Genomic DNA, 26,564 nt, shown 5'->3' with positions numbered 1-26,564 from the left:
AGCGCACGCGTAGGCGCAAATGCGCAGAATTATTTATTTAAAAAAAAACGGCTGTGCATTGGCGCTGGTATTATATTTTTATTTTCCTTGACATTTGTGTACTGACCTAAAAATAGTGAAATTGTTGGTTTTGTAAACATAATTTTTTTTGGGGTAATTCCATTATATTTTAAATAAATTGTTTATGTTTTTCAGTTGCAATTGGTTGACACAACAAAATGCTGAATCCTGAATGACATGAAATTTGACACACTAATGTTAAAATAAATATAATGCCAACGGTTGCCGGCTTCAATGCACGGCCGATTTTTTTAAATAAAAAATTCTGCGCATCTGTGCCTTCTGAGTTCATGAAAGAAAGCAGGGGTACGTTCCAAAACCTCGTTCGGTTCGGTATATCAAGATGGCAGTGGGTGCATCCCTTTAATAAAAAATTTTTTTTCGTTTTGCAATTTCGCCCTGTAATACCGGCCAAAATTTTATAGGAAAAAGCTGTTTCTTGTAGTGGCAGTACTGGCACATGACATTATTTTTTTTGGCTTCCAATTATTAGATAAACTGTTCAATGTTTATATCAAACTGAAATAAATAGAAAATTGACTTGTTGTGATTGTTTGTTATTGTCACATAGGTCGTACCACACATTATCGTAAACTGTAAAGCCTGGAATATTGCATAGAAAAATTTATCACTTTTGTCGTTGTTTCTGTTTCTAGTTTTTAGTCGGTATTACAGGGCGAAATTGCAAAACGAAAAAAAATTTTTTATTAAAGGAATGCACCCAGTGATTCGAATCAAATATATGAAAATTTTAAACACCACTGTGAACTTTTCTATATTAGTGTCAGTTGATATATTTTTAGTAGAGGAAGGAGAATAATATTAGTTATTTTTTATTCTCACCAATAATAATTATAATTGATTAACTTATTATTACGATAAAAAAAATCGCAAAAAAACACTGAAATCCGTCATCTTGATATACTAAACCGAACGAAGGTTTTGGAACGTACCCCAGTCAAAGGCAAATTGTATATTAGCGTGAACATGGTAGAAATATACAGATATGTCCATAGCTCTGACAAAAATAAAAACCTATTGCGCATATCATTGGCGGCCATCTTGTTTGCATGTGTGTAAATCTGTGTGTCTGTCATATTATTATTATTATACTGTTAATTTTATGCAAGACATGCTTAAAAATTTAGCAAATGGCTAAGCAATTAATATAGAAAAATAGACTAAATAGACTACTAGTTCTTTAATTACAAACTAGCTCGGCTTACCAGTTAATTTCTTTAGCTAAATAAATTCTTTAAAAATAAACTAGTGAGCAATATTTACTCCTTAGCTGAGAAAGGAAGAATTAACAATAGCTATTTAATTTATTAACTAGTATTTAATTTATTTGAATAAATAAAGAGCTATTGACAAATTGTTGCATAAATTGTTTAAATAAATAAAAAGCTATAGGAAAAATGGCTAAGGAGTAGCCATAAACATCCGCCGCCATCTTTTACAGCTGTCATCTCAATTGATACAAGGGATCTGACCTATGGGCGCGGTTTGACCGGTCACGCACACATTTATTGTGTAAAAGCTTATCTGTGAGGCAATATGGCGCATTCCAAACGATTTTACTATAGTATGCTATGGTTAACAAACTATACCATATAAAATTTTCAATGTGATTTCAATCATTTGGAAATAGTTCACTATGTGCCACCAGATGCCATGGCGAATAGGTCAGAACCCTATAGAAAAAGAAATCTACGCGCATGCGTATAATTTTAATTAGTAATTAATTTTAAATTACCTCGGAAAAACAATACAAATATATATTTCGAATGTACAAATGATTCCCTATAAAATCCAATCATAAATTAATTTTTACAACTGTTCCTTATAATTTGTCGGCTAAGTGCAACATAGAATTTCAGGTAATGAATTACAATTAATGAGGGGGGTTACAAATAATTACAAATATGTTACATTGAAGTGCAAATCGGTTACAATCGATTACAATCATTAGTTTTATGTCGGCCCGTCAATTGTCGGCTAACTGATAACAACATATTTAGTTACGTCCTCGAAATTTAGTTTATATATGTAAATGTCCCCAAAATCATTTGTTGATAATAAATTGTTAATGTAAGAATCTGTGATAATCTGCCAAAATCTGTAAGAATCTGTCAGAATCTGTGGGAATCTGCCAGAATCTGTCATAATCTGCCAGAATCTGCCAAACTATTTTTACCAAAAAATTCTAAACAAAAAAAAAAAAAAATTCTCGACGAATTATTGTGGTTATTATAAACATCACGGTAAGGTATCAAGAAACTTCAATTTCAAAGCGTTGCATTTTTTTTTTTAAACTTGAATATGTTTTTTAAATTTTTATACGTATCATAATCTCAGCCGAATATTTGGCTAGCAGAATCTTCCAGAAACTTCCAGATTTTGTCATTTTTTGTAGAATCTTGCAGAATCTACCAGAATCTGCCAGAATCGGCAAGATTATCATATCTGAGACAACTTGTTTTTTTGTTGGTTTCTTATAGGAAATTTTCTCAGGATTACGGGAAAAATTCCTACGAGTGCGCAAAGTGGTTAAAAATCTAGTTGAAATATCGAAAAACGGCTATTTATCGGTTATATATCGTATAGTTATTGAAATAACGATTAATTCCAAAATTTAATAATCGCAATCAATAAAGTTCGTCAAAGAGGAAAAAAAATGTCTTAAGAAAATTTTCGATATCTCGAATATGTTATGATAATTTAAAAATTTCGATATATTGTTTTTTTTTTTTTTTCAAAAATAAAAATTGCAATCGGTAAGACTCGTCAAGAAAAAAAAAAGTCTACATAAAAATACTTTGGTCTTGGATTCGAGGACTTTTTTAATGTTCACAACGTATCCAGGCAAAAGTCTTGAAATTAAATACTTTTTCCATACCAAATTTGAATATCTTGAGAAAAAAAATAGCCTGTCCTGAATATCAGGATTTTTTCCAGAACGAAATTAAGGGCTTCAATCAAAATAATACTTTTATGTTACAAGGGCAGTGGGAACAATGTGTGAATTTCCAAAGCGCAAGAGGGGTAGTGCGCTTTTTAGAAATTCACACATTATTACCACTGTCCCTAGTAACATAAAATATGTGCCCAATACAGAGGCTCAATCACAACTCATTTGGAGGGGAAACACTCGCCAAGGCTCGTGCTTGCCCCTCCAAATTCGTTGAGAGCACACTCTCTGAGTGGGCACTTGTAACGAAATATACTATTGTCGTCAAATTCGTTTTAAACGATGTTTTTGAAACGTCCTAAATTGTGTATAAACTCGGTGGCAGGTTTATTCTTGACATAGAAAAGTTTCTTCATTCTCATGTATAATATTTGTATGTTTCAAAAGCTTTTCATTGTTTTTAAAATACTTTTGGCAAAAATAGCAAATTATTGAACTACATGCCATTTTTCGAAAACAAAACAGAACCGATTATTTCAAATTTAAGTTAAATAACAAATTAACACGTTGTTTTTTATCCTTATGTGCTGGCTTATTTTGATACCTGATTTCCTAGATCGAAAAAGAAAATGTAGTACAATCGAAGGAATAATTGAAAATGAGTCAATTTACGTAGTAAAAATAACTGACAGATCATAAGTAATAAAACTCCTCACATTGAATACAATTATAAATTTTTTATAACTTAGAAACTCGTTTTTGATCACACTGGAAAACGTTGATTTTTAATAATATTCCAGTTACATCAGCTCAATACTAGGTGAATACATACGCAATTACTGAAACTAATTCACATCAGTGCTTCAATTATTATCATGTAGAAATTCATTTTGATTTATTTTATTTTTACTGGCAATAAATGAATAATATACATATATCTATTTTGTGAAATTTTATAAACTTACACTGAAAAAAATTTTTTCTATTTTTAAGACAAAAAGTTCTTAATAATAGAAGTTTTCTTCTTGCAAAAAAATGGATTTGGATTAAGAAAAAGTTGATTTGGATTGAGACAAAGACTTCTTAATCCAAATCATAAAAAACTTCTTGAATCATGAAAAAAACGTCTTGGTTCAAAACAAATTGTTCATGTTTTTAGAAGTATACTTCTTGGATTATGAACAAATGCGTCTTGGACCGAGACAAACTGTTCATGTTTTTAGAAGTATACTTCTTGGATTATGGATAAATGTGTCTTGGATCAAAACAAATTGTTCATGTTTTTAGAAGTATACTTCTTGGATTATGAACAAAAGTGTCTCTCGGTCCAAATGTTTTTTTGAAGTAACATGATTATGGATAAATTATGCTTTTTGTTTTTGAAGTATGTTTGGGATTATGAACAAAGTGTCTCGGTTCAAGACATATTGTTCATGTTTTGAAAGTATTCTTCATTATGAATCGATATGCTCGTTTTAGGCTTATGAACATTTCAATAGATTGAAAATAAAAATAAAATCAAACAAATTGTGTAATTTTTTTTTCCTGCAATTTTTATTTTTCAATTTTCAGACCCGACCTGTCCTATATCTAATCTAAACCTGTGCCTTAGCTCGCTTAACCACGGGCGCGATATGGAAACGGAAAGTTATTTGTATTACTTTAGTGACAAGATATTTTTTTTTTTTTAAATTTATTACATGAACAAATGAACTAAAACTACCACGTATCAATTTGTATTACTTTAGTGTACTATTGTATTATTTTATGTTTTCTAAATTTTATTAAACATTTAGATAACATTTTATCATTATTATTATTTAAGAATATAAACAATTTAAATGCTAGTATTTTGAGTCGATTCAATATTGACACATTTTGTATTTTAATAAATTAAATTTAACATTTATTTGATTTAATTTATTTTTAGAATGTACTGATATAAAACTTAAAAAAAAAATAATACATTTTTTTTTAATTTTCGATTATAATTTAGTTTTTCTTTACAGTCAGTAAATCTTAAATCTTTCAATAATTCTAACTATCATATTATTGTTGTTTATATTCTTAAATAATAATAATGATAAAATGTTATTTATATGTTTAACAATTATTTGGAAAACATAAAATGTTTCGATATAACAAAAGAATGATATTATAGTAATTTGATAATTAATTATAAAAAAATATATATATACGTGTAGTTTCAGTTCATTTGTATAATAAATTTTAAAAAAAATATCTTGTCACTAAAGTAATACAAATAACTTTCCGTTTCCATATCGCGCCCGTGGTTAAGCGAGCTAAGGCACAGGTTTAGATTAGATAGGTTTTACGGTCACAGGTTCGGGTCCCGCGTTAGGTAAAAAAAAAAAAAAAATTGTAGGAAAAAAAATTATAAAATAAAAATTGCAGGAAAAAAAAAATTACAAATTACAAGTTTGTAATTGAAAAATTTTTTTTATTTTTTTTATTTTCAATCCTATTGAGAATAAATGTTCATAAATAAAAACAATATTGCCTTGAACCGAGACATATCGATTCATAATTCAAGAAGAATACTTCTAAAAACATGAACAATATGTCTTGAACCGAGACACTTTTGTTCATAATCCAAGAAGCATACTTCTAAAAACATGAACAGTTTGTCTCGGTCCAAGACACATTTATCCATAATCCAAGAAGCATACTTCTAAAAACATGAACAGTTCGTCTCGATCCAAGACACATTTATCCATAATCCAAGAAGTATACTTCTAAAAACATGAACAATTTGTTTTGAACCAAGACGTTTTTTTCATGATTCAAGAAGTTTTTTATGATTTGGATTAAGAAGTCTTTGTCTCAATCCAAATCAACTTTTTCTTAATCCAAATCCATTTTTTTGCAAGAAGAAAACTTCTATCTGACAGAAGTTTTTTTTTTCAGTGTATTCACCTTAAAGACTTCGATAATGTCGTCAAAGATAGTATTCTATAATATATAAATATAAATATATATATTATAAAACTATAATATTCCTTATTATTAATTACTTATAATTAACAATTTGATGATTATTAATTATTATCGAAAGCAATTTACTGTACTTTGACGACTCATTTTACAATATTGAGGGTTTTGAACGTAAAAAAACAATTAAAAGAAAGCAGTATAAATTTTAGTTTCAATTGTAATTACCCGGTTAATGCAAAAAAGCTTGGGTACTTCTTAAAAGAGGCATATTTGAAGTCTGTTCTCCTGTAAAATATTTATCAATCCATTTAAAAACGCTACTCGGTGACATATCCCGTATAGATATAAAAAAAAACTTTTGAAAAGAGAAATTTTATAATTTTCCGTCTATTTTGCTATTCCAGTCAATATTTGAGCTTATTTCTGAAAAAATATAGAATTATATCTATTGTCATAATGTGTTATTAACTAGTCCCATTACTATTGAAAACATATTAGACTTAGTTTGGCTATGTTACATGAGTTGTGATTTTATTAAAATATTTGTGAAATTATAATTTAAAAGTTATTGAACAAATAAGAAATGGTAGACAAATGAAAAAAATCTAATAAGATTAGACCATATAATTTGAATTTAAAAAATTAATTGTTTTTTAATATATATTGTACTAATAGAATTTTTCATATGCAGTATATGAAAAATTCGTATAACGTATATGAAATTCTCGTATACTGCATATGAAATTTTCATATACTAGCTTTGAGCTGAAAAATTCAAAGTATATGATTTTTTCATATGCTAGTATATGAAATTTCCATATACAGTATATGAAATTCTCATATACCAGCAGATTTGGTGCAACTTTCATATACTGTATATGAAAATTTCATATAATTTTCTCTCCGTGTATAGCTGAGTTAAAAATATAGCTAAGTAAAAGATATAGCTGCTAAAATTATGTAGATAATGTGTGTTAATTGTCTATTAATCTAGCTGAGTAAAAAATCTAGCTAAGTAAAAAATATAGCTAAGTAAAAAATCTAGCTAAGTAAAAAATATAGCTAAGTTAAAAATATAGCTAAGTAAAAAATATAGCTGGTAAAATTATGTAGATGTTGTGTGTTTGTCTATAAATCTAGCTAAGGGTTCCCTGATGATCATCCGACGGACTTTTTTCCTACGGACAGTCCTCTCACCAACATACACCCCACGGATCCACACCCGACCAGACTCTCTTCCCACGGGCATTCACCCCACGTGACACACACCCCACAGACAAACAATTTAAAAATAGAATAAATAAACCAGTAAATAAATAATCGATAATATAATTGATTAAACAAAATATAAAAACTTTAATAAACAGTACTGAAATTTTTATACAACAACTTTAAATACAAAACAATATAATTTTAATTTTAATATTCAGAGCAACAGCTCTTAATAAACGGTATTGAAATTTTTATATAACTTCAAATACAAAATAGTATAATTTTAAATAATAATAATTTTAAAGTCATTTCGTCAATCTATAAAAATAATTATAAAAAAATTAAAAATATATAACTATATAAATCTATAATTAAATAATCAAATATTCATCAAATATATATATTTATAATAGTAATATACTCGCATTCAAAATTATGTACACACTTGTGTACACACATGTATACACGTATTACACAAATAATAATTATTATTAATTGTTGTTGATTATTATTAATAAATTTATATATTTTATTGTTACATTAATTACACGAAATCACAATAGTCTAGTCCAATTCACTTTCAATTTAGGCCTTTTTTGCCTGTGTTGGCGCTTGTCAAATTTTTTTTATATAGATTTCACATAATAAAAGCTCTACAAGCGCCGCCAGTGAAGGAAAAAAGCCCTAAATTGTAATGCCCTGTGAATTGGACTGCTGACTATGACAATATAAATATATAGTGTCTGTGGGGAGAAATTAGTCGTCGTCGGCTAAGAGTCCGTAAATACTAAGTCAGCACCCGTATTCAGAGGATGTTCTCATTAGGGCTTTTTTTTTCCGATGGCGGCGCTTGTGAACTTTTTATATAGATTTTACATAGAAAAGCTTCACAAGCGCCACCATCGGAAAAAAAACGCCCTAATGAGATCATCCTCTGAATACGGGTGCGGGTAGGGTGATAGACCGTCGGTACAATGTCAATGGGGAAACAGTCGTGGGAAAAAAGTCCGTAGGAATTACGTCTCGGTACTTAGCTAAGTAGAAAATATAGCTAAGTAAAAAATATAGCTAAGTTAAAAATATAGCTAAGTGAAACCCTAGCGGATGCGTCGACACCTATTCGATCGGGATTTGACTCTCCAATGTAGCATTCAGTCGACAGCGATTTGACAGCCATTCGACAGCATATATAAAACGTAATTCACGAGCACCGGACACTCAAAACGAGTTGGAAAAATATAAAATAAATATAAGATTATAATGACAATAACTTAAACTGAATGAAACTTTGACTAGTACATGTATATTTAATATTAAATAAGAGTTCGAATTATACAAGGTAGAGAGGTTAGATTGACATGATTCGCATATCTACTGGAGTTGGAAAGCTGTCGAGCCTCAGACCATTCATCGGTAATTGACTCGGTCATTATTACCGACATATTTTGTCACTAAATCGACAGGCTTTCGACACCAAATTGAGAGTTGTCTAATTTATATATTTTTCATTGTTTTAAATTAATTAAACATTATAATGGACTTTATTAATGATAGATTTGTATTTTTTTTATAAAAAAACTTGTAAAAATTTAAACAAAAACATTTTTTTTTGTTTATAATTTTTAAATTAATTGTTAATAACAATTGCGCGTAAAAAACCAAATAAAACAGTGGAATTAAGCATTTTGAGTAAGCATTTAAGTAAATTTGAAAAAATTTTTTCACGTTAAAAATTAAATTTTTACATTTTTAATTTACCGTGTAATATTATTTTTACGCTATCATTATAGTTAATGCAATTTCTTCGTTTATTCAATGAATTAATTTATTATTATTACACGGTAAATTAAAAATGTAAATTTTTTTTTTTTTAATTCTATATTCAAATAAAATATATTTTTTTCAAATTCTTTATCCATATTTTTTGATAATATTCAAGATTTTAAAATCAATTCATATTCAATAATAATAGTAATATATAATCATATTTATTAATAATTAATATTAATAACATACATATATACATCATTTAATTTATCGAATCAGTCTTTACGTGTCATACAGCATTCTTTGGACCGTTCATATGCCTGAACTCATCAACAGTAAAGTCTACCGCTACAGCAGCAGTACAGCGCTTCGCAGTCTACTTTACTGCTACGGAGACATGGTAGAAATACTACAGGTATGGCAGTGCGCAGCCTGGTTTGGCCGCTGTTAATCGACCAATCAAAAGGTCGCCTTCTCGCCACAAAAATGGAAGACTTTATGCGCGCGCGATACAAATTTGTTAAGAAAATTTTCAAGTTTTTTTTAAATTTTTCAAAAGTTATCATATTTATTCAACTAGATTTGGTATATTTTATAATGATTCACATACATCAATGATAAAAATTAATTATTTATATTAAATAAATGAATCCAAGTATAATAAATACAACACAACCTCTATTGTTTGTGGCATCAAAAAAAACAACAACAATGAAAATATTATAATTTATTTGTTAAACTGTCTTGGTTTTTTTATTTTTTTTATTTTTTATAAACATGCTCCACATATATTTATTAGTATTTACAACAATATAAAAAATAGTTGTCAAAACAGTATGTTAGAGAGAAAGGATCTTATAATAGAGATTGCGTGTTAGAAAGAAAAGCAAAACAGCTCGATGGCGCGTTCTTGATTGGTTGAAAAAATAAGGCTGCGCAGAACGCGACGAAAAAAGCATGGACTACTGCCATACCTGTAGTACTTCTACCATGCTACGGAGACAGGAACGTACCGTGCCTGCAGCGGGAACGTTTTTTCAGTGTATATTTTAAGCAACATTATTTTTTTCAAACATAATTTTATGGCAACCTCAATTCCTTAGCTACATCTTTTCCTTAGCTGCTGCTTTTCCCTGGACATTTTTATTTATTTTATAAATAAAATACATGTAAATTTATTTTTCAAAAATAAAAATGTCCAAGGAAAATCAGTAGCTAAGGAAAAGATGTAGCTAAAGAAATTAAGGTTGCCAAAAAATTATATTTTAAACAACATTATTTCCTCTAAACATAATTTTTTGGCAACCTCATATTTTTAGCTACATTCTTTCTTTAGCTACTGCTTTTCCTTGGACATTTTTATTTTAAAAAAATAAATTTACATGTATTACATGTAAAATCATAAGGCAATACCTCACAGGATTATTCACATGAAAAAGCCATGGTGAAGAATCCAATGATAAATTTCAGAAAATCAAGTGGTTCTACCGAAACTTTTTTAGTATTTTACTTTGAAAATCACGTTGTACGTCAACACTCAACGGTTCCGTCACTTTAGTATTCCCACGTGATATTCCGGTGAAAATTCTCTCAGTGCAGTGGTCATGTGAACCTGTGTTAATAAAATCAAGATTTGTACATTATTAACAATAACAAAGTATTAGTAAATAAAATTTTGGAGTTACCTATTATTTTTTAAAAAATATTATTGAAGTACGAATCCTGCTTTCATTAATTCGAACAAACTCACGACAATTTTTGAAGAATAAAAAAAAGATTATTCAACAATATTCGTTGTTCGAGGTGGTATGCAATTGTTGATAAACGATTTTCGTCGAATGATTTTTTTTATTTTTTTTTCATTGAAGTCCAAACTTCATATCTACAGTCAATGATCTGTTCTAAAAGTTAAAATCTTGAACGATATTTGAATACTAAGGAAACAAATTTTCTGGATATGTCTGGATCTCCTGGATCTGTTTCCCAGATCAGGCGGGATCCGTATCGCCGTCAGCCAGGTATATCCAAAAAATTTTCCCGAATACTCGAATATCGTTGAATATATTCAAGATTTCAACTTCTAGTATATACCGTTGACAGTATAGATATAGATAGTTTTTTTTCCTGAGATGATACTAATAATTTAATAATGTAATTTATAATTATATATATTTATATAAAAACGTTTTTTCCCGAGTAGCCAAAAATACGATACAGCCATTATCGGAATTTTTGCCATTGTTGCACTTCAAGAAACAGCTTATTCTTAAGGTAATTTTGCCGGTATTGCAAGGCGAAAAAAAATTTGTTAATAAACGAAAATACCCCAGTGCTCTGTTTATCCAAAGGCGCAGTTCTTCTCATAATCTCATGTACTCTATTTCCGAATAAAGCCTCCGTACAATAAAAATGAGGGCCAACGGGGTCTGAGTGTCAATGGGAACGGCTGCCAGACGACAACCTCACAACCCGAGATAAAATTTCTATCTCTGTAAAAAACATTCAAAAACTCAGTAGCCTCTACAACTGTCTCTATTCTGGCCAAATTAGAGTCAGTTTAGAGGCTGCTAAAAACTTCGCGATTATCGACAATTTTTTCTGTCAACCTCTAAAAAATTTCCAGCTGCAGCCTCTGAGTCAGAGATGATTGCCTTTGTAATAAAGACACTATATTATAGAGCAAATAGTCTCTGAAAGCTCTTCATAAGAGTTCGCATTCGAATTCTTTCGAACATGGTCCGGGTACCTGACCACAGTACATACCTGGTCAAGAATAAGTCAGGATGCTTGATCCAAAACTGACCACAAAAAATTGAGATAAATTAAAAAAAAAAAAAAAAAATTTCAATATTTCGTTCACAGACAAATTGATTTATTCAATACACTAGTGAGATTGATACAGTAAATAGACGGAATATTTTATAAGTAAACGCGACCCAAATAAATCACCCTCAGCCATACACGAACTATAATGATATTGTTACGCATGAGCATAAAAGATAAAGATAATGTTGTTATTTTTATGATAGATCTTCATTATCTCACGTTTATTTTAAGACATTCTAATGTTTATATCTGTTGTGGTCGTCATCTGTTATTATTCAGTCTAAGTGTCTGTCTTTGTCTATCTCATGGAAACAGGGAATATGGCTAGTTTCATAGTCGTAACACTACTCTCCACTCAATGAAGATTGTCGTCCCGACATTCGGTGAATTTAAAGTTTCAGAGAATTCAACAATTTGATTAAAACATCGTATTTAATCAAATTCTCAATCGTTAGGGATTCTTGATTTGTTCTAAGATATTTTTCAGCATTCACTTATGGTTCAATGGAAAACCTAACGTAATAACCTCAATCGAACAATATTTACAAATTTAAATCCCTGATAAAAGTATTCAGTTTGAGTCATAGTCATTATTCTATATTGATTTTTTTTTATTTTCAGAAACAGAAACTCCGCGATCCCTTTGATCTTTTCTTTTTTTGAACCTTGGATTTGCGTCATCTAGGCTGTAATTCTTATCTAAAGATCTATAAAATTTTTAGGGAAAAGGAAATAAATGAACTCAATAATTATTTAAACTTTGTACCATTCATGTCTAGTTTTTCGAATATCTAAAACGAATTATAATCATTATGTGTTTTCAAGGCGACCCTTAAAGACAAATAATAATACATTGATATTGTAAATTTTAAAACTTTATTACCTTTTGTCCTACCTGAAGAAAAAACCTACCTCAGTCCATCAAGGGCCATTTTTAACCTTACCTTTTTTCCTTACCTTACTTAATTTATATATTATTAACAATTTCTCTAACAGAGACATTTGCCTCTACAAGTCTTTGCGATTTAAATACTTAAAAAATCTATACCAAATTTTAAAATATCACATTAAGATATTTGTCTTTGAGAGGTTCTGTGATTTCGAAACGTAAAAAAAACATTATTAAATTTCAAAGTAAAAAAAAAATATAGTCAAGTCCCCCAAGGTGCACCCTAAGTTTTCCGTAGGATATTTTATTTTTTTTTTTTGTTGTTCGATTTGTTTTTTAATTTTATTGTAAAATAAATGACTATTTTTTTTGTTTTGTTTTATTTTCTAATGTTGTCTATTTCTGTTGTTTAATAAAAAAAAATAAACGACCGGTAAATTTCAAAAAAATATCGTAATTTCTACAGATGAAGCGTCGTCGATTGAAACATTGCCGGAATCGATCCGTCAATATTTGAAATTGGGCCCTGTCGAAAAATGGGACTATCAAATCTGATAAGGCCCAAAAATTGAAAATAAATATGATTGCTTTTGGGAAAAAAAAAACATAAATTTCATTTACTATCAACTAATTCGGTTTGGCGGTTCAAAAAATATCTCGCAAAAACAAATTCTGACACTACATTTTGTTTAATAAAAAAAAAAATAAACGACCAAAAAATTTCAAAAAAATATCGTAGAGTCTACAGATAAAGCGTCGTCGATTAAAACATTGCCGGAATCGATCCATCAATATTTGAAATTGGGCCCTGTCGAAAAATGGCACTATCAAATCTGATAAGGCCCAAAAATTGAAAATAAATATGATTGCTTTTGGGAAAAAAAAAAAACATAAATTTCATTTAACATCAACTAATTCGGTTCGGCGATTCAAAAAATATCTTGCAAAAACAAATTCTGACACTACATTTTGTTTAATAAAGAAAAACATAAACGACTAAAAAATTTCAAAAAAATATCGTAGAGTCTACAAATGAAGCGTCGTCAATTGAAACATTGCCGGAATCGATCCGTCAATATTTAAAATTGGGCCCTGTCGAAAAATGGCACTATCAAATCTGATAAGGCCCAAAAATTGAAAATAAATGGGATGATTGCTTTTGGGATAAAAAATGGAACATAATGAGCATCGTAGAAGCCAAATCGATTCATAACTTTTATTTTTATCGCGAAATAACAAAAAGTCACACGAAAAGTGAAAACATAAGTGTCCTACGGAACTCTAAAAACACAGGGACTCTCAGAGTAACATCAGAGATCGCTAGAGACAATTTTATATGTTTTAGAGATTTTCAAAAAACCAATATGTACTTCTAAAAAAATATTTTTCAGAAAATACAGAGAATAATTAAAGACTATTTCAGAGTGTACAAAGTCAAACAAAGGCGAGTTAGAGACAGTTAGAGGCTTTAAGAGACCAGAGGCTGTTTTCAGGATAGCTATTCTCGACATAATTATCCCCTGTACCGGGGATAACATGAAAACGCTCAAAAGCGATATAGTCGTTTGATGGAAACCATTGAAAAAGATACAAATAAAGCCATAAATTAAGGTGAATTTCCACAAAATAGTTATCCCTGTCGCCGGGGATAACTGAGGGGATAATTATGTCGAGAATAGCTATCCAGAGAAACAAATTCTCATCTCGCGAAGCAAAATAGAAAAAAAACAACAAACACTGTACAAACGAACCTTATGATTTATTTTAAACTTTTTATAGTAAAAAAGCTAAGTGTTCCTAACTCTTGGCAACATCTATTTGAGACGCATCGCTTTTCAACCTAGTAACGTGGTGGAAAGAAAGAATTCTAAACAAATCAAAGGTTTTAAGAATTCCAAAATATTTATCTGTTTTTATATTCATTACTTTTTGAATTCGAGATAATAATGTTCCACCCAAATCTGGATGAATAAATGAAAACAATTTTTTTTTCACTCCTTAGATATAGGTTTTGTTTCTTTCCGTAGCCATTCCAATGCTTGGATATTTTCAGTACCCTGAAGACGTGTTTTGAGAAGGTCCCAACATTGGCGATGATAATGATTCAGGAAATCGATCTGAAATCATAAAAGTGATCACTAGCATGATGGAGTTCAAGTCTTTATTAAGATGAGACCACATCGATTATGACGGTAAATGAAGTTTCCATAAGTCGTTTCATCATCATTGTAAATTTTGTGCTTATATTAGTAGTCCTTATAAAAAAAAAATAATGATTATTTGAATATACATTTCTTACATTCTTTGTGTCTATGTCTTCTAATTGATTCTGTTCTACCCTGGGTACGTTCTGTAGCCACTATTCCTTAAAAACTACAAAATGGAAACCAAAAAAAGGAAAATAAAATGATATTGACAGTTACTATACTATTTTACTAAAGCATATTTGGAAAGCAATATTGGATTTTGCCAATAATATCAAAGATGCTTGTTTTTATTTTCATCTCTGTTAAAACAATAAATATTGTTAGATTTAAAAAAAAATAATGAATAAAGTATCAAGAACATTTATCTTGTGTCACAAACGTTGTACCGTAAGGCAAGCATCCTTAATAAATAATAATAAAAACAAAAGATAAATCTACGGTTTATGTCCCCAAAAAGCCTCAATTTCCTATTAGCTGTTTATTTATTGAACATACACGGAGAGAATTTTTTATTTTTTTTTACGAAAAAAACATAGCAAATTTTACAATGGCCCATAGCTGAGCTGCGCCATCTTTCGGTTTCATGATATTTTCATATGGGCCATAGCAAAATATCGTGTGGGCGTGGCTATTTTTTTTTTTGTGTACCATAGTAATTTTTGTTATGGTCAAACGCAAAATTTATTCCATTTATTGAAAATATTATAAAAATTTTTTTTTTTATTGTCAATATCTATATAATTTATTTATTTGTTTTTTTTTTATTTCTTTTTATTTTATTTTATTTTTTTAATTTATTAACCTAAACCAGGATTTGAACCCCAAACCTTCCGAACAGAATTCCTACGCGTTATCCGCTGCGCCACAACAACATTTGCAAAAGCTAACATTTGTTTGTTTTTCATTAAACATAAGCAAAGACACGCCTGCGCGGTTGGCTAAAAAGTGGGGGTGGTTGACATTTCTGAGTCTGTCATTGCTTTTGCTATGGCCCATTGTAATTTTAACCATGTTGCTTTGTATTTATCAGTGACACCTATAGGATTTCTAAGAGAATTAAATTTTTACTATGGCACATTGTAAATTTTCAGAGGATCATTTTAATTTTGTCCACAGCAACAACGTAAAATTTTATGAATAACAAAGCAAAAAAAAATATATATATATTTTGCTATGGTAAAATGTAATTTTTAGGCTGGATTATTTTAACTTTTAAATTTGGCCTTCGTAAAAATTTCTTTATGCATTGTAATTTTTAATCTGAACATAGCAAAAAAAAAACATTATATAAATTGCTATGGTACATTTTAATTTTTCAAGACAAAAATTGTTTTTTTTTGTTAACATAATAGTAAATATTTGAATAGTCAGAAGATAGACCCTCAATGATATGGCGCCATAGCAAAATTTGCTGAAAATTTTTCTCCGTGTACCTTTAATAGTTAAAAGACGTGAAATATATGAATATATAAATAATTAAAAATTTGATTCTCTCAGAAATCCTATAGGTGTCACTGATAAATACAAAGCAACATGGTTAAAATTACAATGGGCCATAGCAAAAACAATGACGGAGTACGGACTCAGAAATGTCAAATGCCCTACTTTTTATTCGACTGCGCAGGCGTGACTTTGCTTATTTTTAAATTGTTAATGTAAAACGAAACAATATTAATTTTCGTAATCCTTCTTGTGGCGCAGCGGATAACGCGAAGGGTCTCCATTCGGAAGATATGGGGTTCAATCCCCGGTTAAGTTTAATTTTTTATGTTAAACTATTCATCGTAGGAAATAAATAAATAAATAAATAAATAAATTATGAATATTGACATACTAAAAAAAAAAATTTTTATAATATTTTTAATGAACAAAGTAAATTTTGCGTTTAACCATAATAAAAATTACTGTGGTACACAAAAAAAATCGCTTTGCCCGATATAATACTATCAATATTATATCGTAATTAACATTATTATTATTATAAATATTATTATTTATGAAATTATTGTTATTATTATTATTATCCATACCATGAATATATATAAATGATGATAATTATAACAACAATAATTTCGATAATATTATCAGCTATTCACAATAGTATTGATAATAATAATATCTATAATAATAATATTTTAAATATAGATACTAATTATTATCAATATTTATATATGAATGGTATTGTCAATATTATTATGAGTATTATATCGATATTATTATTATTATTATTATTATTATTATTATTATTATTATTGATATCAATATTATTATTAATATGGTTAATAACATTGTTATTATTACTAATATTATATTGATATTATTATTATCGATGATATTTTTGAAATCATTGTTATTTTATTCATACTATGGTTATATATATCCCGGGATAAAATTTTTGAGCCTTTTTGACCCTTTATGAGTCTTTATTTATCGATTTAGAGTATTTAACAGCCTTTTAAAGTGTTTCAGAGCCTTTATGAGTCTTTTTTTTTAAATACTCGTCATATTGAATCGTGGACGCGAGTATTTCAGAGCCTTTTTTTTGGGACTCACTTTTAGTTTCAACACTTGGAATTTTTTCGGCTTCAACGAGGACTTAGATTATTTTGGAGTTTAGGAACTTAGAATAATTTCCAGTTTGTCTGCAAACTTAGGTGTTTTCTAGCTAATTAATAAACCAATTAATTACTACGGAAGTTTAATAAATAAATATATTATTTAAATACATAAGTTTTTTTTTTGTTTAATTTTCCATATTTAGGATAGAATCAAGTATCCTTACCACATTTTGAATAATAATAGGACAACCTGGTCAAACCTCGGCCAAAATTTTCTAAGTCTCATCAAATTTTCCAATGTCGATAACTATATATATTTTATTTCAAAATGTATCCAGTCTGTTATTACTTTAACTTTAACTTTAACAAATAAATACAAAGAAACTATTTCGTATTTTATCAATTATATATATTAATTAATAAATATGCATATGATTATTGAGTGTAATACAATATTGCAAAATAATTTTTTTTTGATGTTAATAATTTCGTTTGTGTCTCTTGTGACTGAACGTAAAATATTAAAGTAAAAAAATTAATCGTTGCATCGATGGTCCAGTGGTCAAGCGGACTAAAGCGACCACTGGACCATCGCTTCAGCAACTGTATGATCATTTAAATAAAAATCATTTTTTTTGGCTTAATTTACTCAGAATAGTCTGAAACGTGGAGAAAAGCTGAGAAACCATGACAATTTTGACTTTTTTTTTTACTATATGAAAAAAAAAAAATCGGAGTTTTGAAAAAGTTGGAATCGGATGCCCTCGGGGACACCATCCTTTACTCTTTCCCAAATTTTTGGAAATATTGACTGAATCATTAAAAAAAAAAACTGGTTTTGAAAATTTTTTTTTACTCTATTAAAAAAAAAGAAAATTCGGAATTTAAAAAAAATTGGTTTCGGATGCCTTCGGGGACACCATCCTCTACTCTTTCCCAGATTTTTGGAAATATCGACCGAGTCATCAAAAAAAAAAACTGGTTTTGAAAATTTTTTTTTACTCTATATAAAAAAAAAAATTTTGGAATTTTGGAAACGTTGGGCTTGGATTCCCTCGAAGACATCATTCTCCTCTCTTTCCCAGATTTTTGGAAATTTCGATGGAGTCATTAAAAAAAAAAACTGGTTTTGAAAATTTTTTTTTACTCTATATAAAAAAAAAAATTTTGGAATTTTGGAAAAGTTGGAGTTGGATGCCCTCGAGGACACCATTGTATACTTTATTTCAAATTTTTGACCGAGTCAATAAAAAAAAAACTGGTTTTGAAAATTTTTTTTTACTGTATTAAAAAAAAAAAAATTCGGAATTTTGAAAAAGTTTGACTCGGGTGCCTTCGAGGGCATCACTTCGCACTTATACCCAAATTTCTGGAATTTTTTATCACACCGTTTTGAAAAAAACTGGTATTGAAAATATTATTATTTTTATCATCCATGTTAAAACAGAAATACATATCATGTCCCCTTATTAATAAATTTTTGGAATCTTAGTACATCTAATTAGATCTCAGTATATCTAATTAGATCTAGTTATATACGAGTAGATTGCGCCATTTTGCGGATCTAATTATATCTAAAGCAGTTAAATCTAATTTGATCTACGTAGATCTACGCGATTTTTTCCTGGGTAGTTTCAATCATTTGGAAATAGTAACACTGTGTGTCACCCGATGTTCAGAACTAGAATGGGTATAAGCAGTGATTATACCCAGTCTATTTAGTCAGAACCCTATGTATATATGTATGATATATGATGTATACTTTAAATTATGCATATATTAATACTATAATGTTATACACTTTACGGTACTACGATAAGAAAAAACCACGAAAAAAGATAACATATGCAAAACAGCTAATAATTTGTTTTGGTCATTCACATCTATAAATCACGATCATTCATTTTCTTTTTTAAAAGAATTTTTACCTCTTCATTTGTTAGTAACGAAACGTCAAGAAGCTTGGTCTGGATGGGAACAAAAGTCACTGTCTCAAACTTAAGAAATTGAAGATCACGGTGGCTGTAACGCGTGGTGGCTTCGGTAGTACACATCACATTTTCTAAGCGAATACCAAACTTTCCGTCTTCATAAAATCCAGGCTCTGTTACAAAATAAAGTATTACCTTAAAATGTTAAAAAGTTTTATATGATACAGTTTAAGATAAATGTTGAACTACCATTGGATAAAAACATTCCAGGTTGAACGCCAGGGTCATCGGGATACGGTCGCCATGAGATACCAGTTGGGGACTCATGGACGTTTAAGTATGCTCCAACACCATGGCCAGTCCCATGAAGGTAATGCAATCTAGAACGTAAAAAGTTGGAGTTGAGCATTGCCTTAAAAAACTTGATAGAAACGTTTTACCCAACATCCCAAAGACTTTTTCGTGCCAAAGTATCAAGATAGTTTCCTTTAATCATAATAGGAAAAGTCGCAGATGCTAGTGCAGTTTGACCTTTGAAAACACGGGTAAAGCACTCTCGTTCAAAGTCAGTTGGAATGCCAAAATGAAATGTCCTCGTAACGTCAGTTGTACCATCATAATACTGAGCGCCTGAATCACACAAATAAATTTCCTGATCAGTAATTGGAACATCAGTCTTTTTATTTGGTGAGTAATGAATAATAGCACCATGTGCTCCTACAGCAGAAATTGTCTCAAAGCTTAAACCCACGAAGTTTTCTTGTTCTCTATGATGCCAAAAAGAAAAAATATTTTTGTTTAAAACCATTATTGACATTCAAGTCCTCAAGTACTCAGAGAAAAACGAGCATCAGACTTGACAAAATAAAAGCAATAAGTATCTTAAGGTTGTTTGTAAATATTTGAGTTTCCACTCGATTTTTTTTTAATAAGGCTTATTTTTTAAAATTTAATGAAATAATTATCTATGTTGACCATTTATTTCAATTTTTTTTGCCTCGGCTTTTTTAAGATAATGAATGTCAAAGTTGACAACTTTTATACACGAGAATAGAGCGAAACAATACTTTTTTTCTTAAACAACATACAGTAGATTCGTTGTCTACTCAAAAACTAATTTTTTTCTATCAAATTGTAGATAAGAAAAAAACGAATATAATTTGAAAAAATAAGTTATATGTTTTCCACGGATTTTAAAAGTTATTCAAGTTTAAAAAAAATAAATATTTGCTTTCTCGCGGCAAGTGATGCACACAGACGTGACACACTCAAGCATATAATGTAAAAGTGTACTATACTTGCTTGCTAGTGTCTGTATATATGCACGGACACACTCAAAGCCAATTTTCGAAACAGAAGAACAACAAAATTTCGGGTATCCGGGCATAAAATTTAGCGTTACGATATACGGGCCCCTCAAACTACAAATATTGATTCGACGATGATTTTTACAAACAACCTTATTTCAAACGGATACTGTTATTATTTCCAGTCAGAGCCGCTTATTTTTTTCTAAACAAGGTATTTCGATCATTCGATATAATAAAATTACAAATTTACCGACGAAATTTTTCCAGTTGATCAGCACCAGTAACTTCGGTAATTGATGGTACCGATTTAGTTACTATTTTATCTTCTAGCCAAGAAAAATATTTGACAAGTGCGACAGAATCTCTTAAATGAGCTTTCTTCATATTTTCAATTTCAACATCATTTTTCACAATTACCATCAGTCTTACTGGTGTAACCTGAAAATGTCTTCGAACATCGCCACATGCTTGATGTAAAGCATAGTTAGCATCGTTATGGATCCATATTTTATCAGCAGTGTCGGTTTGTCCACGTATTACACTAAAAGATAGTTCTTTTAAAACAGTCGTAACATGACTGTATGGGTGGTAAGTCACATTAACATGTTCATTGCAAAGTTGTTGTTTGGCTTCAGCAGTCAATCTACTTTCATCAATAAAAAAATGCACTTCGGTAATTGTGATAATGACATAAGCAAAAAAGACTGGATTATAAGGAATGTCTGAACCACGTAAATTCAATAAGTATGCAATTTCATCGAGAGCAGTTATTACAAGAATATCAGTTTGACTTTTGATCATTTCTTTTCGACACTTTGCAATTTTTTCTCCTGCTTTTTTACCAGTGTATATAAATGGTTGTGGAAGGACTGGATTTAATGTCGAGGGGGGCTGCTCATCTCCCCATAGTTCATCAATTAAATTTTGTTTAATAGGATATAGAAAATGGCCAGCTTCTGTGAGAGATAATTGTAGTTGAGCCCAATTGGAATAACTGATGAGAGTAGGATCCACTGCAATTGTAGATTTCAGAGGTAATACTGATTTTAACCATTCGTCTTGACTTGGTGTACCGATTGTACCGTCTTTCATAAGAATCCAGTCTTCCGGTGGATATAATTCTGACGAGGCTTGTGCATAGTATCGACCATCTGTCCAAAGCGCTGCTTTATTTTCGGTAATTATAGCAGTACCATATGAACCCCGAAAACCTGAAATATATTCTCGCCGCTTATCGCGATCCATTATATATTCTGATAAATGTGCATCTTCGGATTTGACGATAAAAGCTTGAACGCCCTTCCGTTGCATACCCTCAAATTCCACTTTCGCCATTAATTCACGAAGCTTCGATAGCTTCGTCACTTTATTTTTTTCCATGGTCCTGAAAAAAATAATTGTGATAAGAAAATTTCTTTGTGAGTTGCTTCAATTCAGGAATTTGCACAGAAAATTAGAGATATTTTGCAGATGGCTACAGAAACATAATATTTTTCATGAGTGCGAAAAGGATAAAAAGAGAGAAAATATTGTTTCTGACTTCCACTCAAGTATTTAGACAAAAACAAAAATTTATTGCTATATATATCCTCTTATTATAAAAAAGACACTTGACCGCATTTAATTTGTAATCTGATTGGTCAAAGTTTTTTAGCATTTGTCTATAACTAAGATTTCAACAAAAAAAAAAAAAACGGTTTTTTTTACCAAAAAAGTGTCAAGTATTCGAAATCGTTACTAATTGTGAGTATATTAATTAAGATGTGATACTAGAAAGACGAGAAGGAAATATATTTTTGACGCATGTAATTAAGTCTGAACTATTGAAAAAATTTTATACTTGACCCCACCTGATGTAAAATATATGTCTTTAATACTGAAATTTTATTTTGGAAAAACCAGCCGGGGTCAAGTATAAAATTTTTTCAGTAGTTCAGACTTAATTACATGCGTCAAAAATATATTTCCTTCTCGTCTTTCTGGTATCATATCTTAATTGATATACTCACAGATAGTGGCGATTTCGAATAGTTGACACTTTTTTTATAGAAAAAACTTTGTTTTTTTTCTTTTTGTTGAGATATCACATCTTATTGTAGAATCGTTTGATCATATCGAATTTAATAATCCAGCCTCAGAATTATTGTTTTATAACTTTGACACATTTACTAATTTGTTTTGAGTTTTGACACATACTTCACAAAAAGTTGTTATCAATGCCCTGGTGGAAATAATTTCTCCGGAAAAACTCCGCAAAATTCCGGACAGCTCCTGATTACTCCGTAATTTTTTCAAAGTGAGCCAATTCCGGAATAATCCGAAGCAATTCGGAATAATCCGGAGCAATTCCGGAGAAATATTTCTACCAGGGCGTAACAAAAGAAACTGGTCTGGACTTATATTTCAAAATTTCGAGTACACGTAGAGAAGTTTCTAATAAAAATTATTGTGCTGGCACAGTACAAATGTTGCCAAACTGAATTTTCGTAGAAATTGTTAAGTTTATAATAATATTTGTTTTCTTTTTGACATATTTTATTATGTGTTCTACAAAAATTGTTAAACAGCACAACAATTTTTACTGAACCTACAATTTTTATTATATGTATTATATTTTTTGTTTTAAGAAAAATAATTTTTGTTAATCGTAAAACAAATTTTATTAGTAGTTGAATAATTTTGATTGAACAGCACAACAATTTTTACGGTCCAGCAATATTTGTTGCTCTTCTTGCAATTATTGTAGCGCAATGGAATAAACTTTGTTGTGCTAGCACAATAAATTTTACCTTTCTTCCATACAAAACCGAACGTAATTCAGAAGATTGTGGATCTTCGGTGTGAGTGCTGAATTGCTAGCTGCCCGGTTAAATGTCAATAACTAAGTCACATTTCAGCAGTGAAAATTGTTTATGATGAAATCCAATTATTTTAATAACAACTGATTATATAAAAAAAGTTTATAATTAAATGAACAAATTAGAATTAGATTTTCTACGCAATTGAGACTTCCGGAGATATTCCGGAGTTTTTTCGGGTTTTCTCCGGATTTTCTCTGGATTTTTTCAGGAAAAATTTATTTTTTATTTTTCGTATGTAAACTCTTATTTCTAGTTTTTTTTATTAATTTTTTCATTTTTATGTTTTTTTTTTAAGTCAAAATTCCGGAAAAAATCCGGAGATATTATAGAAATAGTCTGGAGATTACTCCGTAAATATCTCCGGAAGTCTCAATTACGCAGAAAATCCGGAAAAATCCGGAGAGATCCGGAAAAATCATGAGAAATCCGGGGAATCCGGAGAAATCCGAAGAAAATCCGGAGAGATTATTTCTACCAGGGAAATAATAAATTTTTTTTTCATTACAATGAAAATTGTTTTCATTCTAATAATTTTTATTAATAATTTAATGAATTTTGTTTGACGCACAATAAAAATTATTATGCGGCCAACAAATTTTATTGTGCCAGCACAGTGAAATTCGTTGTGCTGTGTTTAACAAAATTTATTTGCTGGTAAAACAGTTTTTATAAAATTCTCATTTGGCCACCTTTTAACTGTGCTAGCACAACAATTTTTATTGGAAACTTCTCTCCGTGTAGGAAATAGCGAGTATGAGAAAAAAAAAAATTTATCTGTTTTAAGCGCAAAAAAGAAAAGTTGTTAATTTTATTTATTGATTAAAAACTATATATACTATCAAATAATTTGATTTTTCTCTTATACAAAAGCTTGATATAAGGGAATTTTAAATTATAAAAATGATTCATTTTTATCGTCAACATCTCATTTTAAATTAAATTTTTAAAACTAGCGAGGGATGAGGATGCCTCTATTAGGTGTATATTAAGGCTCGGTAGTGTTTTCGCTTCTTTTTCTTCTTTTTTCGCTATATTATGTTTTTGTCTCACACTTGACACGAAGCAGTACCGTGCCTATTGATTTATTTTTAATAAAGTATAATTATGTTTATTGATACTATATGCTAACAAATATAGAAATAACACCTTCTCTCTGGATTACATGACCTTGATGTCGGTGAGAAGGCTTGAGTATCTCGGTGATCCGATGGACTATACCGGGCAGGCCGGAGGGGAGAGATCAGACAAACAAGTAATTCTAACAAAGGGAAAGTGGCGCACCCATCGCTCGAGCTGCCTGGCAATAGCCCTGTAAAGCTAAAGTGTGGGACACCGTGCTGATGGCTGAATGACACTTGACCATAGAAAATGTCGAAAAAAGTTCCACTGGAGGCCCAGGTCGAGCTCCAATTGTATTTAGACCCCTGCCCAGCTCAGTCGCTTCGGGACTCTGCTGGGTTGGAATTATATTTCCCTAGATACTCGTGGGATTTCGTATGGATACCAAAAACACCAGAAACATTATGCCGCAGAGCTTACTGAAGACTGTGACTACTCAGGAGATACCCGAGAAGGTGGAGCTGGTAGATAAGGGCAGCACCCAGGGAGAAGGGATACAGAAATGTGGACCATCGACCAGAGAGGCGGGGAAGATAACACCTTTCCTACAGAGATTCTTAGACAGGGACTGCCCCTGACCAAGCCCGAAACGCTCAGTGGCTCAGCCCGTAGGAAATTAGCGAGAGCAGGTTCCTCAAAATCGGTACCCTACAGTCTGCTCAGCAAGAACTTGATAAAAAAGACGAAATGAAAAGGACAAATTTTCATTCGCGGTTGTCACAGCCCTAACGGTACGATCCAACCCGTTTCGTCAGTTGGAATTGGGTTATTTTGGGGTTAAGTTTTTCTAAGGTTTGTTCGTGGTTGGATAACTGTTACCTGACGATTGTAATGTGCGCAAAAACAACCGTCTCTAACCGCGTTGTATAATGGTTATTCTAAGGTTATACGAACCGAAGGCCAGTTTGCTGTAACCCTTATTTAACCGTTCAATAACTTCGGTTGGATTTCGGTTACTTCGAGGTTGCCGCAACGATATGACCCAATCAGTCTCGTGGGTTGAAATCAGGTTATTCTGAGGTTTGAAGTTTCTATAGGGTTTGTTTGTGATTGGATTACATCTACTAATCTCAGACGACTTATCCCTGGTAAAAATATTTCTCCGCCATCACTCCGGCTTTCTCCGGCATTATTCCGTTATCGGCCCATTTTCGGAGAAATTACTCTGGCATGAGATTGATGGCGGAGAAATTTTTCCGGCATGGGATCGATGACGGAGAAAATATAATAGTTGTTATTAATAGTTTATCTGTTTGACTATTTTTGAGTAGACAAACTAGAAGTATTGTTTTCATCGGTTGAATATTTTCATGATATGACAATCTATGTATTCTTTTGTGTTCTTTTGGTTCATGGAGAACCCCCTAGCGGATGCGTTGACACCTATTCGATCGGGATGTGACTCTCCAATGTAGCATTTAGAGTGGGTATAATCAGAGTGACGCCAATAGCAAAAAGGTGCCTAGAAGTGACGTATATTATACGGAAACATTTAGTGCCCTCTGTACCAAACATGGCGACTGGCGGTCTGTTTATGAATATTATTAATGTTTGTGGATAATAAACAAAGTGACACAGAGAAAAAAAAAGTACAACAACATGATGAATAAACTGTTTTAATTGAAAAAAAGTGATAGATTACAGTAAGTATATAATTAATTTTATGAATAGGTACCCTGGTGGAAATTGGGTACATAATATGATTATGCAGACAACATAACTAGGTTTTTTTTTTTTTTTTCAATTCAAATAATTTTGTCAAATTTTGACAAAATCATTTGACAAAATTGACCTTAATTTGACAAAATTAGATTGTCCGTAAATTGAGGAGTCCCAATTTCCTCTCAAAATTTGCCAAATTTTGACAAATTTTGACTAAATTTGACAAAATTTGACAAAATTTTGTCAAAATTCTTTTCACCAGGGTATATTTCAAACAAATTACGAGACGTGTAGTA

General features: G+C 30.3%; 1 protein-coding gene and 1 long non-coding RNA gene across 3 annotated transcripts in view; both read right to left on the bottom strand.

The window, feature by feature from the left end:
• Nucleotides 1-9,617: 9,617 nt before the first annotated feature.
• LOC122849305 lies at nt 9,618-12,822 on the bottom strand. The gene is made up of 3 exons (XR_006373565.1): nt 10,591-12,822; nt 10,319-10,517; nt 9,618-10,038 (listed from the first exon to the last, which is right to left on the bottom strand). It is a non-coding gene; the product is annotated as an uncharacterized LOC122849305 (long non-coding RNA).
• A 1,700-nt stretch (nt 12,823-14,522) lies between these two features.
• LOC122849292 (xaa-Pro aminopeptidase ApepP) overlaps nt 14,523-26,564 on the bottom strand; it is a 29,648-nt gene continuing 17,606 nt past the window's right edge. Inside the window, exons 2-7 of one of the 2 annotated variants that reach the window (XM_044147975.1) lie at nt 20,877-22,010; nt 20,025-20,083; nt 19,757-19,946; nt 19,566-19,696; nt 19,314-19,489; nt 14,523-14,737 (exon numbers count right to left, since the gene is read on the bottom strand). In XM_044147975.1, the coding sequence (XP_044003910.1) occupies nt 14,612-14,737; nt 19,314-19,489; nt 19,566-19,696; nt 19,757-19,946; nt 20,025-20,083; nt 20,877-22,006 (1,812 nt within the window). In that variant the 5' untranslated portion in view covers nt 22,007-22,010 and the 3' untranslated portion in view covers nt 14,523-14,611. Of the gene's footprint in view, nt 14,738-19,313; nt 19,490-19,565; nt 19,697-19,756; nt 20,084-20,876; nt 22,011-26,564 lie in introns of both variants that reach the window. The other variant, XM_044147974.1, reaches the window with a different exon arrangement.

Source organism: Aphidius gifuensis, linkage group LG2, assembly GCF_014905175.1.
Source record: "Aphidius gifuensis isolate YNYX2018 linkage group LG2, ASM1490517v1, whole genome shotgun sequence".
Lineage (NCBI taxonomy): Eukaryota > Metazoa > Arthropoda > Insecta > Hymenoptera > Braconidae > Aphidius > Aphidius gifuensis.
This window is presented reverse-complemented; position numbering and strand designations above follow the sequence as displayed.